The sequence below is a fragment of the Triturus cristatus genome, chromosome 6 (assembly GCF_964204655.1).
Source record: "Triturus cristatus chromosome 6, aTriCri1.1, whole genome shotgun sequence".
NCBI lineage: Eukaryota > Metazoa > Chordata > Amphibia > Caudata > Salamandridae > Triturus > Triturus cristatus.
This window is the reverse complement of record NC_140589.1, coordinates 613044146-613060876: the sequence shown is the minus strand read 5'-3', so window position 1 is coordinate 613060876 and position 16731 is coordinate 613044146. Positions and strand designations below refer to the sequence as shown.

The window sequence follows — 16731 nt, the reverse complement described above, 5'->3', positions numbered from 1 at the left end:
TTTTGATTTCTTATCTGATTGTATTCTTTATGTATTTTGTGTTTTATCGTTTTTAAAAATTCAATAAAAATTTCTTAAACAAAAAAAAAAAGTAATAATATATAATGGGATTCCAGTTGCCTCAATCTTTTCTCTCTATTCCCACCTCTCGATAGTTTGGGTACCGCATCTATAACAAAATACCTTAACTCATTCAGGTTATTGTAGTGAACTAATTTGAAATGGCGAGCCACAGGGTAACTGGCGTGCGAGTTCACGATAGCACGAAGATGTTGTATAATACGGGTGAATAACTGTAGTTTCGCGCTACCAACATATTTCAACTTGCACAAACACTCGAGTATGTATACTGCGTGATCTGTTTTGCAAGTGAAAAAAACAGATATTTTAGTAGGGTTAGATTCAAAAGCATTAGTAAACTCAGACGTGGTGGTTCCAAATTTGAGGGCCTACACATACTGCACTTAAAAAACCCTGTGCGTTTGGATAGCCATGTACCTGTCTTAGTTATCTCTGGGCTCGTTCTCACCAGGGCATCCCTCATAGAGCGTGCCCTCCTGAATGTAATCTGAGGTAGATTGAGGACCAATTGTGACATAGTAAGGTCAGTTTGGACTATAGGCCAGTTCTTATAAATGACCTTTCGTATCTCTTTGTCCTGACAGCAAAAGGTGGTGATTAGCCGAACAGGGGCTCAGAGGATGTAATGATAGTTTTACGCATAGTCTTATTGGAAACTGTTCCCAGATATTCATTATGGTTCATTCTGTTAGCTTTGGACAAAGCATGCTTCAAATCATTACTCTTGTATCCTTGGGCTAAAAATCTGTCAAAGGATTTGTTCTGACAGCTCACCAGATCATTGTTGGAACTACAAATACGTCTTATACGTAAGAATTCCTCATAGTGGATACTTTTCAAAAGGTGACGAGGGTGAGAACTCTGGGCATGCAATATTGCATTGCCCGCTGTCGCTTTTCTGTGGAGCTTAGTTCGTAGCATGCTGTTTTCAATGTATAGTTCTACATCCAAAAATGTAACTTTTTCTGAACTGATCTGAGCAGTAAATTGAAGATTGAGACTGTTGTTATTGACACATTTTACAAATGTGTTGGCTGATTCAAGTGACCCATTCCAGATAATACAAATATCATCAATGAATCGCCACCATCGGACGACATGGGCTTCATACACTTCGCCGTGGGCCTGCCTGAGGACATGTATATATCTCTTGTGAACCACTCTCCGCCAATCGTTGCTGCTCTCCACGCAGCAGGTGATGCCAGCTCACTAGGAAGTACTCGCGAACACCTTTACTCTTGCAGAAAAACGCTGGGCACTCCAGGCTTTGTGATTTATTTCATTAATTTATTTTGAAATCAACATTCAACCCTCCAAACTAACAAACGTGTTTCGGCTCACTTGGCCTTCATCAACGTTGTGCCATTTGACAAATGTGCATGACACTTTCCAATGAAATAGCAGAAGTGACTACGTTTTGCCATTTAAAGATTTGTGCAGATCTGTCCAGTGAAGGTAGTAAATAAAGAGAAGGTCAAAAAAGTTTAGCTTTCAATGGAAGGTTTGTGTGACTGCTCCAGCAGAGCCAGGAAGCCTGTTCTCTAGTTGTCCAGTGAAGGTTCACAGATCCAAACATCAGTCAGTGAACCAGAGGGCTCAAATTAGCTAGCCACGGCAAGAATATTTCTTTTGTGGTAGCCATTACATGATGCAATGCTTGGTGCTCCTGTCATGAGAAAAGAAATGAAAGGTGGCAAAGGGGTCAGGGAGTACATTCTCTGCACCGCAGGTCGTGTGGAGAGGCTCCAAAGGGACCACCAGGCCCTGAAATTTAAAAACAAACAAAAAAAACATTTTTTTTTAAGTGGTTTGCTGACCTGTGGCTCGTTTATTAGTCCAATTTATTTTCTTAAAAGCACGTGCAACTGTAGTAATATGGGATGCTGGAAGCTGGCCTCATGCCATGCGCCATAGATGTTGGTCTCTCATAGAAGGTTGGGCACAGGGCCTGGCCAAAACCCCAACCTACGGCCAACCTCTAATGCACACTACTATTGGGTTAGTGGCCCTTCAGCCAGTCCTTGCTGTGCACAGCCAAAGGTGCAAACCCCTATTGAGCACAGTGCTGAGGATTAACTCAAGAGCAAGCTGAGGGAGGGTTTGTGCAGATCCTGCTATTTTCTTCAAGCTTTGCCTGAATGCCTGGCGCAGCCTTGGGGGTGCCATTCATTTGCATTTGTTTGCACTGAGTTTTATACACCTTCTCTATTGATTATTATTTGCGCGTTTGAGTAACCATGTAGCTCTAAATTTACAGTGCTGAGAATCAAGGGATCTCAGGCACAAACACTGGATCTTAATTACATGTTGTGGCCTAAAGACTTAGTTTACAACAGTCAAACATTTTAACAAGACATGCTGTATAGGTACATTCTCAGCACAAACCTGATTCATTAACTTATTTTTCCACTAAGGATTGTATTTAAGAGATGTTGTGCTTTCTTAGAACGGCTAGAAATTTCTACATGTGCAAATCCACACAAATGCCTTTAATTTACGTAAGGTATATGGCAACAGTTTTAATGTAGTGGTGGCCCTCAGACAAAAAAAAATCATAGCCCCCCCCCCAAATTACAAACATACATTCTCATAATAATTCTAAAAACTCATCGGCTCAGAACATATTTAGCAAATAAAACATTGCAGTAATGTTTAAATACCCTTTTAAAATGCCAATCAAATATTTATTCTGCTATTAGCCCGGTTTCCTGAAAGTATAAAAGTATCCACAGTGTGAGGGACTTCGAGGGGCATTTGGATCAACGCCCCCCCTCCACACTTTGATACCTAGAAGGCATAAGAGGAAAATGACTGATGATCCATTACATAGTGGTTACTGGAACTCTGTATTTGTTCACTGTTGTCAGCATTGTTGTCAGCATTGTTGCCTTGGTGCCACGGGGGCATAGTAAATGCTCCTCTTGCCAAGAGCCTGGCACCCACTGTGGAAGGATTTGAGGCCCCTTCCAGGGGAGCCCACCTCGCAGTTTGAAGACCTCTGTTCCATGCAGACAATTGTGCCATTGCAGCCTTTCCCATGAGTGCCCTAATCAGTACTGGTCATTTACTCTCATTATGAGAAGAAAGGATGGTTTCCCTGGGTGCATCTGTCCATTGTAGAGGTCATTTTACATAATGATCTCCACTCCGATTCCTAAACTAATGATATCTACATTAACAGCCTAGAATGAAGTGAGCCCTTAACCACGATCTGGCTTCCACCTAACGTGTCCGATTGTCCCCATGGACCACAAACACCTAACGCATTAAAATGCATGTTCCTCCCTCTATCTCTTGTCCAGTCCAAGCCAGCTCAACACATTTGAACACTGGTCAAATGAGACATTTTGGATTCTCAATTAAGGGAGTGACTTCGAGTTTTGCAGAGGTGGCTGTCCTAACCGCCAGATGTAAAGTCTGTGCATGGCTATACACTCTAAATATCATGGATGGGACATCCGCTTTTTTTTGGCTTATATCCGCATCCACCAAACTGTACGTACTCTCCAAGTCCCTCAATACAAGTGGTCCAGTGCTTGAAACGGTATTTATCACACCTCATAAGATCTAATTCCACCGGGGTCGTGTTTTATTGGGTGTGATAAATGGTATCTACTACAAGATTTTCCCCAATAAAGGGGCATGAACGTGCAGATTTTGGTGCTTACTGAAACCTGCATATCCAGGTACTCACTGAGCATCAGTCCACTGTTACATTCCAGCAGCTTTGCCCAATTGAATATGAACAGTCAATCCAAAGTTTATTGTACCCAGCAGTTACCGGATGCAATAAACTTTGCATAAGTAGGAATTTTGTGACTCACTTTTAATGCAGGAGTTGAGCATCATTTGGAGTTTTGCCGAGCGCAAAGTCTGCAAAAAAGTGCTGGATGACTTCTCCGCCACATTTAGAGTGTAAATAACACCAAAACACTCTTAATAGGCAGGACGGGGCATCTGCTACATTTTGGCAGCCCCCCAACTCTAAATAAGACCCAGAGGGTATAATAATGAGTGGCTCGCTAAATGCCACTGTTTATGCATGGAATGGAATTGCGGATTTTGTTTCATTTAACGCATCCGATAATTATTGGATGTGTTAAATAACCTAACATTTGTTACATTTTAACATGTCAAACCTTCAGAAATGTTGACAGTGGAAAACATATGGTATTTACTGTATCTCGTGGATTTCGGTGCGTTAAACACCAGTATCTGTATGTTATTCCCCATATACTTATATTTGGTGTTATTTAACGTACCCGGTAGTATCGTTATTTATCAGGGGCGACAAATAACGCCTCAACTCGTGATCAGGCCCTCAGTTCAGCTTCAGTAGCCCAAAGTTGATACGTTCACTTCATTTCAGAAATAGTGTTTAGAAACCACCTCATCCCTCTACCCTCTAATGGTTGTATCTTCTTTTGCTTACTGTCTTACACCCCATCCAATTCTGGACGTTACATAGTGCTGCCACAGACACACAGGGCATTAAGTTGTCTTGGAGGGCCATACAGAGGGTTTATGGTCAATATCCGAAGCTTGGCATGCATATCCTAAGTGTACACTAAACCATATGTTTGGTCAAATATGGGCTGATTAAGATATGATGTATAGGCAAAAAAGCTTCTGCAAAGTTACTAACTTATCTTAACCTATTTTACAAATCTGGCAGCCGTCAATCGCACGCTGATACAGCTATAAATAGTAACAAGATACACAGAGCATTGCTGCAGGCCCACTTTCTTTACAAGGCTTGCTTGGAGTGCAGTACTAAGAGTGCTCCAAAGCTTGCAAATTCAAATTGAAATTCGTTCCAAAAAATATGAAAAAAAAGATTTGATTGGCTCCTATATTAGACTGCAGAGAGGGTCGAGCTCAATGACTGGCAATTCAAGTACAACGTATCATTTTCATACATTACAAAATAAAAATGACATCTCTATTTGCAGGTGCATTTGAGTATCATACCTTAAATGGAGGTTCCAATCGCGATTTATTTCTGCGTAGACCTAGAGACTTGAATAATAACTTTCTCAAGTGTCTTTTTCGAGGTTGGAGAGCATAGAATGTTCCAAAAACTCCTCCAAGACGGTGCTTCACAAACAGAAAAGGAAAGTTTACATTCTACTTAAACAATCCTTAAAATTCAGAACTCATTTGATATTTTATATTGACTAAAGGATTTCACACACACATGCGCGCGCGCGCACACACACACACACACACACACAGAGCAATGTTACACAATAGCAGAAGAAAAGTATTGAGCCTGAAATTCTAAAGCATTACACACACACACAAACACGCAGCAATGTTACACAATAGCAGAGCAAAAGCTTTGAGATTGAAGGACATTTCGCATTAGCATCGGGAAAACATAAGCCAGTTAGTAACAGATGTAATTAGACAAATCAGTTCCTTCAGCACTAATATACACATTTTAAGGTTCTACAGCTTCCATTTAATTTGATGAGGAAAGCATTAAAGAGAAATGGAATTTGCACATTTTTGGAAATGTAAATGTTCATGCAGACTAGCCCCTGTATTAGAATGCGGGCACTCTCACTTTATGAACGGCCCCACTCAAGTCAAATGTCATACCGCCCACCTCATATAGTGAATTGGAAAACGTCAGGGATTTAATAGTTTCTCCGCTTCCCCCTCGACAGACAATTTCGTTCTGCAGTGAATCTGGAAGCTGAATTGTCCACTTCAGATATACCACCAAGAAGCCGTAAGGCACAAAATAACAAAATACTCTTTGGAAGCGTCGGATGCCTTGAGTCCAATTTTTAACAATGGCTATAAAGATGCACTTATAATCAATGATAATGTGAATGTTTGGCTTCTTTGCTAAGTGCATTTCCTTCAGTGATACACTGACTCCCATTGAGACATGGGTCTCCCACCGTCCTAAACCCTCGAGTTTGGTTCTCAGCTAATCTAATTGGTCTTAAAAAAGACTGCAAACGGTTAGAACGGCAATGGAAACGTGACTATAGCACAGAAAGTAATCTAGTTTTTCATATGTCTCTACATCACTATAAGCCAATGATTGGACTGGCCAAGTCTAATTTCTTAAAATAAAAGATCCAGACTCTCATCTAAATCCTCAAAAGAGATTATTAAAAATTGACCCCTCTTTCACTCAACCTACTGAACTAAGCACTGAACTAGCTAATTGTTTTTTTTTTTAGAGAATCGACACAGCAAGTCAATTTTAGTCTAAACTCATAAACTATAGCTGAAAACGATCACAACAGACACATTTGCAAGAACTACTTGTCTTTAGCTCACTTATTCACTAGTATTCTCCTTCTGACCCCAGATCTCTTGTCAGTCCTTACGTTTTCTATCAAATGAGGTTCAACCCGGGAAGTTTTCTCTGCCCATGTTATTCCTTTAGGTTTGAAAAGCGTGTTCCTGCTTTGACTTTGCAATGCAGAGCTCCTCTTTTGACCATCATGGCCCCCTGAGTTGGAAGCATGCCAGTTAATAGAACACTCCCTTTAACTACAGCCCAATTTTACTGCTGTGAGTTCCCATTAAAATACTTGAAAACATTTAGCACCATTTTGGACCCTACAGTTTTAGAATATCTTCTAATACAAAGTAGGCACATGCAGCAGTATTTGATGAATTGCATTGGATATTGGAACTGCCTGCAGTTTTCAACACCATTTTCCATGGGGTGCATTTAAATCGGTTACAGAGTTGAAGTCAAAGCCCCGCCCCCCATTTGTTCAAAATCTAGTTGGCTCAGGTACTTCATCTGATTGGATCCTTTGTCTGCATCTTTATGATGTACGCTGATGACACCCAGCTCCTTATTCGCCTTGATGCGCTGACTGAACCAAGTCATCAAGTCAGGCTAGTGTGTTGGAATTGGCCACATGGATGCCCTGCAGTGCCCTCTAGCTCAGCACTCACAAATGGAAGTGTAGGTTTGGGACAATCTATCTGCTCAGGCCTTTTAGACGCTGAGGTCCTTTCCATTCCCAGCATCACTGGTAAGAATCTCGGCTTTTAAATAGACCAAGTGCTTACTTTAAGATTTTTTTCAAAATGTTGAAAACGATGACACATTTCCTCCTGGGATAGCACCACAGACCTGGGTTTCAGGCTCTAAACATTTGTAGACTTGATTACTCCAATAGCCTATATATGTTCGAGCTCAGAAACTGCCTGCAAAACTCCAGTCAATACAAAATACAGCAACTGCTCCTGTGTCGTGCCTTCCTCCGCCTCGCGTGTGGGAGAGAAGGAAGGCAGCAGTGCATGAAAAGAGAAGAGATGCGCTGACGTCAGAGGACTGGGCACAGCGCCTCATCACTTGGAGTGAATTGTTTAAGGGTCTCAAGAAATAAAATTGCTTCTGGGTAAAAGCATCATTGAAAGTATTAAGCCTGGCCAGAAGTATTTATTTGGAGATGTGGGAGTGGCCGAAGGCCGATGCTTAGGACCGAATCTTTCTCTAGGGAATTTCAGTTATCGGTGGGTCATATGGACAAGAAAGATAACCCTCTGGCCCTGTTTACGTGTGCGCAGATAGCGGCGCGTCATCTTTCCCACGCGATAAAATCCAGGACCGTGGGATTGGAATGTATCGGGTGATTCCCGTGCTTTGCTAACAAATGGGAATTAACATGCTGAGTTAGGTGTTTTTTGTTCCAAAATCTTCATGTCCGGGTATTTACTGCATCTTTTTCTAATCACAGAACTCGCCCATGACGTGCTGCCCATTATGAGGGTCGACCTTCCTCCCACAGTGGCGCTCCACGGGTTAATACTACGAACTACCTGGTACACACAGTTCACCGGAGGGGCGAAGTGTCACTCCAGTGCGACAATCACGCACGTGCCCAAGGTAAATAAACTGCAGATAGGGAGAGATGTGATCGCTTGTAGAGTTCAGTAACTCCACATACTCATTCACTCATGAACGCTGTGCCACTGATAGCTTTCCTCTAAGAATCATTTTACATTACAGCATGCGATGAACCCCACCATATCTGTAGGGTCTGAGTACTGGAGGCAGGCCATTGTTCTGAGACTCTTACGGAAAGTCCTCCTCGCGCACAAAACATTGAAAGTAGTATGTGACATCGAATGTGTACCTGTGCTCGCAGCAGACTGTTTGTAATGAGAGTAATCACTTCTGATGCAGCTGTTCTTAAATCAACGACGGCTGACAGCAGGCAGGATCCGAGCTCTTGTGATCTGAAAAGAAGTACAATTAATAAATAAACAGAGAGTGCCATGGCTCGCGCTCTTTCAATGCAGTGCCATAAATGATACAGGTGCATACCCGCCCCTGCACCCTGCGCTCGAACCCATCACAAGTGTTTGTCTCATGACAGGCCTGGAGCTGCGAACAGCCCCAGAATGTCGGTAAGGATCCACTGATACACTGCAGCAACAGATGTTTGACCTCACAATTGCACACATGCCCGAGCACACATACAATAATCATCATTTGCTGTAATAAGACAAGGACGTTGCACAATATTAGTCTAAAATAATTTCTTGTGTTTTAATTTTCACTCTTTGATCCAGCCAACACGTGTTTCGTAGTCTGGGATTAACCCACGACTTCCTCAGGGCTGGAAAGACAATTCAATGAACATACAATAGTAACTTGCATGGAAGTATTTTCAATTAAAATTTGTGATTTGGTGGAACCCGCACTTCAGTTCGTATCAATATACACCAATGATATGGCTCTGAAATGTGATGCAACGTTTATCATGACCTAATGTGCCACTGTAATTTCATGGCTCGTTGTTTGATAATTACAATACAAAATATGATATTGTTGGACAAGGTGCACCTATGAGTATCACTGCTGGTGGGTAGCGGTGGTCGCACACAAAATATAGTTATGATTAAGTGGAGTCCAGAGTGCTGCTACAGACAGGTGGGTGCACCAAGGATCGGGTGGGGAGGTCTCATATCATATATCTTCATAGTGCCAGAGAACATAGAGTAGATGGCAGTAGACAGATCATAATAGACTAGCATACCAGACACTGTTTGTTTTATTCACCATAACCAGCAAATGATCCCATATTTTTACCAAGGCCTTCTGCGTCTTGTGGCTGGGACAGAAACCTGATAGAAGTTAGTGTAATACATTGTTGGTGCTAAGCTGTTTTTATATTTTGCAAACCTCCACTTTTTGCAACACTCTGGATAATACCTGGTAAATAATCAGGCTGAGTTCTAGTTCATCATTGCTTTACCCACTATGCCATCCAGACAGAGACTAGCCCTTAGACCGGGGCCTGATCCAGTTGGTACAGTCGAGCCCAAACTTCTAGACCATGTCCTTTCTAGTTGGGAACATAAGCAACCCTTTACCGGTTCAGCCTTCTTGAGTCTCCACGGTGAGAGGGAGCTCGAACCCATTGGCACATTAGGCACTTGATCCTTGTTGGGCATATACACTGTTCTTCAAGTGCCTTGCCTAGCAAAAAAAGCGCTAGGTTGAATGCTTGAATTAATCTCAACTGCTATTAATTACTCTGGCCTAAAAGGGTAGCAGTGTTATGTGTATCCTATCTTACAAAGGGCCATTCAGCTAGTGACTCACAGGATCTAAGGGTGTCAAGGGACTTTAGTGTTCACAGGGGTGTTAGGCAGGGCTGTATTTTGGCCCCCTTTCTTTTTAATTTATATTAATAATTTGGAGGAGTTTTTATTAAATACTGGTACCGATTACCCCTATGTCGGCCGCAAGGGAATGCCTGTATTATTATATGCGGACGACGCCGTTCTTATGGCTAGGACCGCAAGAGGTCTTCAAACCCTATTAAATGCCTTTCATAGTTTCATGGTTGCCCGTGACTTATCGATTAACAACACCAAATCTTTCATAATGCAGGTGGGGCAGCGCCCTAAGAAACCGTATTTATTTAGGGTTAACGATGAGAAGGTCCCCACAACGAGAACATTCTCTTATTTGGGAGTGTTATTCGACGATCAGTTGAAATGGGGACCACTACTCCAAAGGAAAAGGGGGGAGATAACTCGGGTTAACGCTGCAATATTTAATTTCGCCAGGAAAATGGGTAAACGACCCATTGCTGCACTACTAAAGATCTATCAGGCAAAGAGTGTGGCAATAGGGAGTTACGGCAGTGAACTTTGGGGGCATGCAGCAGTTAATGATATCGTGGTGGCAGAAAACATCTTCCTGAAACAATTGTTGGGGGTCCCAAAGGGGACTCCTAACCAAATAGTGCACAAAGAAACTGGTACACCTTTTATTAGTGACATTTTAGCACTACGGCCACTAACTTTTTGGTTAAAATGTTGGCTAAATAAAGAGTTGATTTTAAACCACCTACTCCTAAGAGAAGCAATATTCATGGATAATATGCTTAAAATCCCCTCGCTAAAATATCTGAAGGACTGCTTTTCTGCCGTGGGGCGCTCAGAAATCTTTTTTAATCCTGAGTCGATTACACCGTCTGATGTAGAGTTTGTGAGGAAAACCTTTTCCTTATCACGACAAATGAATCGCGAAGAGGCGGAATTAATTAAACCGAGTGTTCGAAAACATGCCATGCTGAAAACTACACCTCTAATGGAGCCTTATTTATCTTGGCCTTTGTCGGGCTTCGAGCGACACTTGTTAATCAGGTTCTGGCTGGATTATTTTCATCTCCTTCTAACTGTTCCAAGGGGTTGTCATCGTGGTCAAGTGCTGCCAAACTGCGGCTGCGACAATGAGTCTCCGCAGAATTTGGTGCACTTTTTATTTATTTGTCCCTTTTACGATTTACCCCGGAGGCTCTATCTAAAGCCCCTTTTAAAAAAACAGAACTTTACCCAGGTTAGACCAGCCCTTTATTATTTACAAATGTTAAACCCCGAAAGTACATTATTTTTGATGGGTTTTCTAAAATCTGCTTTAAAACTCAGAAACACCAGGGCGAGTTAATTGTCTAGAATTGCTGCTATTATGATACATATTTAATTGTGTCTGTCGTTATTAATACATATTTAACACTTGGGTTTTTTACCTCTGTACATCAAGTCTTTTATTTGTCAATGTGCTTTTATGGTTCTTTCTGTCTGAAAAATCGAATAAAGATTTTCTATCTATCTATCTAGTGAAACGATGCAGTCAGGTCATACGCCCTACCCACCATGCAGCCAATCCTGCTATGCACAGTCAGAGGCTTAGGGCCAGGTCCTGCGCCCAGCATGTTGTTTTGCAAATCCTCACTGCTCACATAATCTGGATGTGCACACCTTGAGTTGGCAACAGGGCCTGGCCAACCAACAAAGTCTTTTGTGATAGCTGTGTTATGAAAGGGTGTCAGGCAGACATCAAAGAGTTAATCAGACCAAGGTTTTTGTATGTCTTGTCAGCTAATAGGCAGAGTGTTCATGGACTGTCCTTGGGCAACAAAATTGATATTTAAATGAATCACATTAGATGATGGAACATTTTCCCCCCACTGTCCAGTAGTAGTTTATAGATCAAAAGCCTTGTTTGTTGACTCGATCTCTCTGACTGACCCTGACAGGAACATTTCTGTTGTGGAAGCTGTCAGACCCCGTTGGGCAGGCACAGTTCAAACAGGGCCTACTTGGCCACAAGTGATGCATAACCTGGCGTCCTGGAATGTGAGTCTTATTATGGTTCTGCAAATTGGGAGAAGTACAGGCTGAAGATTTCATGGAGAAGGTAAAGTCCTCAATGGGTTCAGCAGCAGGCTGTAGCTGACTGAAGGTCGTTGACAATAGGTCGCCACTGGACGACATATCAATGAAGTCATTGACAATGGTAGGAAAAGCTCTAAGCGGAAAAAAATGCATTTTCAGGCTGCAGAAGTCATCGTCATCAATGGGGTGCTGGCCATACTGGAGTCCAGTGAAGATTTCTGCCTTCCAACTTAGAAGTTTTTCTGGAGCTTAGATTTCTTTAGTGCAAAGAGGCTGTGGACTGTAGCTGAAGAGGGCTCAACGAGGCCGGAAACCTTAATTAGGATATCCTGCTGAAAAGGATTAGCTGCTGCGGAGAAGAACAAAGCGGGAGCTGCAGTAAAATCAATCCCACCGACGATGCACCTTCATGGTATTGATTTGCTGGTATGTCCCGGCCTCCTGTTAATTTTCAGAGTACTTTTTACAGAAAATCTTTCTAAGATCCAGGTTCTGGGCTTTTGTAGGAGGAGGCCCTGTAGCACCACACCAAGGGCCCAGGGTATGGGGGTGGCACTTGAGGGCAAGGACTCACTCCAGCAGGGACCAGTAATAGCAGCCAGGTGAGTTGCAGGGTCTCTGGAGCGTGTTGTGTCCCTGTAGTTCAGAAAGGAGGTCAGCCCTTGCAGGCCCTCTGGTGGGCCTGGGTTCAAGGAGCAGGTCTATTCTTTCTTCCTTAGGCAGCAGGGCATTTTTTCCAGGCAGCAGGGCATTCCTTCCAGCAGCAGAGCAGCAGGACAGTCCTTCTTCTGAGTCTTCCACAGGTCAGGAAGTGATCTGATTTGGGGCCTGAGTGTGCCGTTTTTAATAACCAGTGTCAGCCTTTGTGTGGGGTGCAACACACGGGACACATGGGAGCCCATTCTCCTGTCCTTCCTGGGCTTGGCTCCCCAATGTCTGCGGTGACAAAATTCTATTGTCAGGTTCTTTTGTGTCTGCTGCAGGCAAGGTCTTTTGAAATGTAATACATGGCTGGGTTCAACTCCTGCCCTAGCCATCCTGCAAGGATGGTCCATCCTGTTACACTTCTGCCCCGTTTGTCCCCATGTCTGGAAGGAATATCTTTCTCACAGCAGAAGAGCCATTCACAGGTATGAGACCCAGGTGACCACATAAGATGATAATCTTTGTTTTACATACTTGCTGCAGCTGCATTGCCACTTCCGGAAAGTTTACAAACAAAACAAACATTGGCAAAGACAATGGTCTTGGTATGCTGGTGTGATGGTTATTTTGCTGTTCCCTGGCACTTGGACCAAGTACTTTTTCCAGTTGGCAGTCAGTGGCAGGTGGACAGTGTCCTTCCACTGGCCGTACACTTCTGAGGTACTTTTTTAAAAATGTCATTCCTGCACTCCATACGAGTGCATGTTTTCTGCCTTTCCATTGCCCAGTGTTTGTGCTAGCTATCACCTTCCCCCTCCCGCTGTTGTGGCCCACACTCTCTTGTGTTCGTTTACTACCCTTTCCTGCTGTTCTTTTTTAAACATTTTCTTTTTTTACAATTTTAGATAGCACAAACTCGACCCGAAGGTATTGGAGCGCTTTACATGACCACAGGTTGCATTACAAATGAACACAATCACAGGTACGGAGTAATTACGTGATTTGGCCAGAATCACAAGATGTTGAGCCTCCTGCCGAGACTCGTACCTGGTTCCCCAGCTTCAATGTCAGCCGATCTAGCCTGTACACCACATCCTCTCCTATCTCCATATCTGCTCTGTATTGATAGACATTAAGATCAGAATACAAGATGGCTGGCGCGCCTTGGAACGCAAAATTAAAATGCATTCCCATTATGTGTTCCAAAGCAGCGCCGTCCATTTTGTACGTTGCTCTCCTTCTATGTGGACCTGCTGTCCATTTCAGCTGTTGCTCAAAATAGACAGGCTTGGGTTAACTCCAGGGCATGGTTTGCAACTGCCTCTTTATCATTGGACATAGTTGAACACGTCCAAAAGTGGGAGATGCAGGGCTGGCACACGTGAACATAGCGCAGTGCATTCATTATGGTTTTCTAAGGTACATTTCAAACGTACATGCCGGGTTTCCATTAAACAGCCGTATTAAACAATGTACAATATTTTTAAGATGATGAATTATAATACATGCTTTGGCCAGGATTGAGCATTTCCTTCCTCTGGACTATAAGAAGTCAGTCTGTTTGCTCTGGATAAACTCAACTTCTGCAGTTTGCTTAACTCCGAAATCAGCAGCTCTGGCATAACGCCACATCCTCTCCTCTCTGCATTTCTCAGGTAGGCTGCAGTGTTGAAAGTGAATAGCTCATATATATTTTTTAAAGTGTAAATAGCCATTGACAAAGCCGATAGAGTTTGCATGGGAAAAACATTTTGTCTTTGCCAATGCTTGTTAAATTATGTATGGGGATGGGATCATTAATAGGGCCCCCCTCCTCAGCCCATTTTGGGCCCGAGGACCCCATCTCCTGTGCCCAGGTATATTTAAGGGGAGGGCCCTCCCAAGGGGAGGGCCTTCCCTTCCTGAGCCGTTTCAGTCCCAGGAACTCTATCCCCGGGGTCCAATGCTTTTAAGCAGGGAGGGCACGTGGTCCCCTCCCTAAGCCGTTTTCAGTCCTGGGGACACCATCCCATGGGGCCCAAAGCATTCATGAAGGGAAGGGGGTGCGTGATCCCCCTCCCTGAGCCTCAAAAAAGGCCCTGGGGACCCCACCCCATGGAGCTGCCTCACTTACTGTGACCCAGGGAGACCATACCCAGGACACAGCAGTGTCGCTGCCTGCACGGGCAGAGAAACATGTATTTGCTCCTGTCTGGCGGGCGCATTTTTAAATCTCCTGCAAAATGGGAACAAGCACTAAGTCTGCTCCCAGCTGGCAGGACGTTTAAAAATGCTACAGCTAGTGGGGAGCAAGCTTGTGTTCTGTTTCTGTGCCAGCACTGAATAGGCTGGGAAGCAGAACAACATTTTTCTCCCACCCAGAGGGAGCAGCATAAATAGCTTCTCCCTCTGGGCAGGAGCAATAACGGTTCACGCACCATGCGAGGAGCTGGCTGGGGCCGCGTGGCCCTGAGACTCCCCCCGCAGCCACCAACATTGCGTATGGTGGCTGCCCCGGAAGGGCACTGGGGGACCCACTTGTAACATGATACAGGGTCAGGAGGTGGGCCTCTTGTCCCCCCTCCCCTTCTGAAAAAACAGACAGCTCCGGGGGATGGGGTCCCAGGTCCAAAATAGTCCCAAGGAGGGAGGCCACACAGCACCCCTCCCCTTTGTAATGAAATACAGTCCCAGCAGATGGAGTCCTAGTGGCTTAGTATGTTTCGGGGAGGGAGGGCACATGGCCCCCTCCCCTTTATAATGTGATTCTGCCCTGGTGAAAGGTGTACCTGAGGCCTAATAAGGTTTGGAGAGGGGATACACATGGCCCTCCTCCCCTTTGAAAAAATGGACAGCCCCGGGTAAGGCTTCCCTAGGGCCTATTAAGGCTCAGGGAGAGGCCCACATGGCAACCTTTTTATTATATTTGGGGTCCCGGGGGCCTAATAAGGCTTGTGGAAGGGGGCCGCCTCCCCTTTTTAAATGGCTTTGTCCCTGTTGGGGATGGGGTCCCCAGGGTCTGATAAGGCATGGGGAAGGGGGCTGTGCAGTCCCCTTCCTTTTTAAACAAAAAAGGACCCCTAGAGATGGGGTCCCCGTTTCCTAGTAAGGCTCGGGAGGAGGAATGTATTCCCCCTTCCCCTTAGATTTTGTCCCGGGATGGCGTCCCCTGGGCTCAAGAGGGCTTTGGGAGGGGGGCCACCTGCCCCCCTCCCCTTTTTTATTGGAACTGGCTCAGGGGGAAGGAGTCCCCATGGGCATCATGCCCCTCTCCTCTTCATATATATGTTTTGGTCCAGAGGATGGGGTCCCCAGGGCCAAAAGGCCAACTCTACGCTGAACACGCAAAAGACTGTGTATGGGGTTGCCATCCTGCTGGGGGTTTTTCCACAGGGTTTGGCGGCCGGCCAAGCCCCCGTTGGCTGGCTGCGGGTAGTTTGAAGCAGGGCTGGGATGAAAGCTAACTCCATGCTTTGTACAACCAAAGGCCGTGTGTGGAGTGGGGTTGGGTGCCTTCAGGTGGCTGCTTGCGGGGAGCTGGATGCATGGCCAAGCAGGGCCATGCACAGCATGGGGTTGACTACCTCTGGGTGGGTTGGCAAAGCCCTGTTGCTAATTCAATATTAGATTATGAAATAGTAAATGTTATATAATGTATGAGATTAATTTGGTTTATGCAGGCAATTTCAATTGTATGCACTGTACATTTTATGGGGCGAATGAATTTAGGTATCAGAGAAGATGTACCCCTTTTGTTTGATTTCTAGTTTTGGTATGGTCATGTTAGAGAAATAATTTTTAAGCGGAGTAGGGGGCTCTGTTATGCAAATATTCAAATTTAAGGAAAAAATGTTGTAAAGACCAAGGTATTAAATGCATTTAACAGAAGACAACTTGGGCAATGTGCACTTCTTTTGGTGTATTTAACCCCTTAACTGCTTGACTTTTTTCCCCACAGTGCTGAGCCCTATTTTGGCTATTTGAGGTAGTTTGCGCTTAGGGCTCTATAACTTTTTTTCCACATAAGTTATCCATGCCAAATTTGCGTCCTTTTTTTCAAACAGCCTGAGGATTTTAAAGGTACCCAGGGTTTGTGGATTAGCTTGGAAGAGGGGACCAAGAAAATAGGAAAAATATAGATAAGTTTTGGGAACAAATTGTAAAAAAGTTCTCCTGATAAATGTGGGTTGCTGTGCTAAGGTCACTAACTTCCCAACTTTCAGGAACATGTAGAGATGAAAAAAGAATCTAAGGGGGTCATTATTATAGCGGGCGGATCGCCACCGCCAGTATGGCGGTGGTGATCCACCCGCCAATTTCCACTGCCCGCCTACCATTTCCCCCCAC

The 16731-nt window shown here is 44.1% G+C and overlaps 1 protein-coding gene across 1 annotated transcript in view; it reads right to left on the bottom strand.

The window, feature by feature from the left end:
* LOC146817631 (uncharacterized) overlaps positions 1 to 16731 on the bottom strand; it is a 289744-nt gene that overhangs the window by 219925 nt on the left and 53088 nt on the right. Inside the window, exons 4-5 of the mRNA XM_085609647.1 lie at positions 8202 to 8304; positions 5053 to 5178 (exon numbers count right to left, since the gene is read on the bottom strand). Coding sequence (XP_085465773.1) covers positions 5053 to 5178; positions 8202 to 8304 — 229 coding nt within the window. The remainder of the gene's footprint in view (positions 1 to 5052; positions 5179 to 8201; positions 8305 to 16731) is intronic.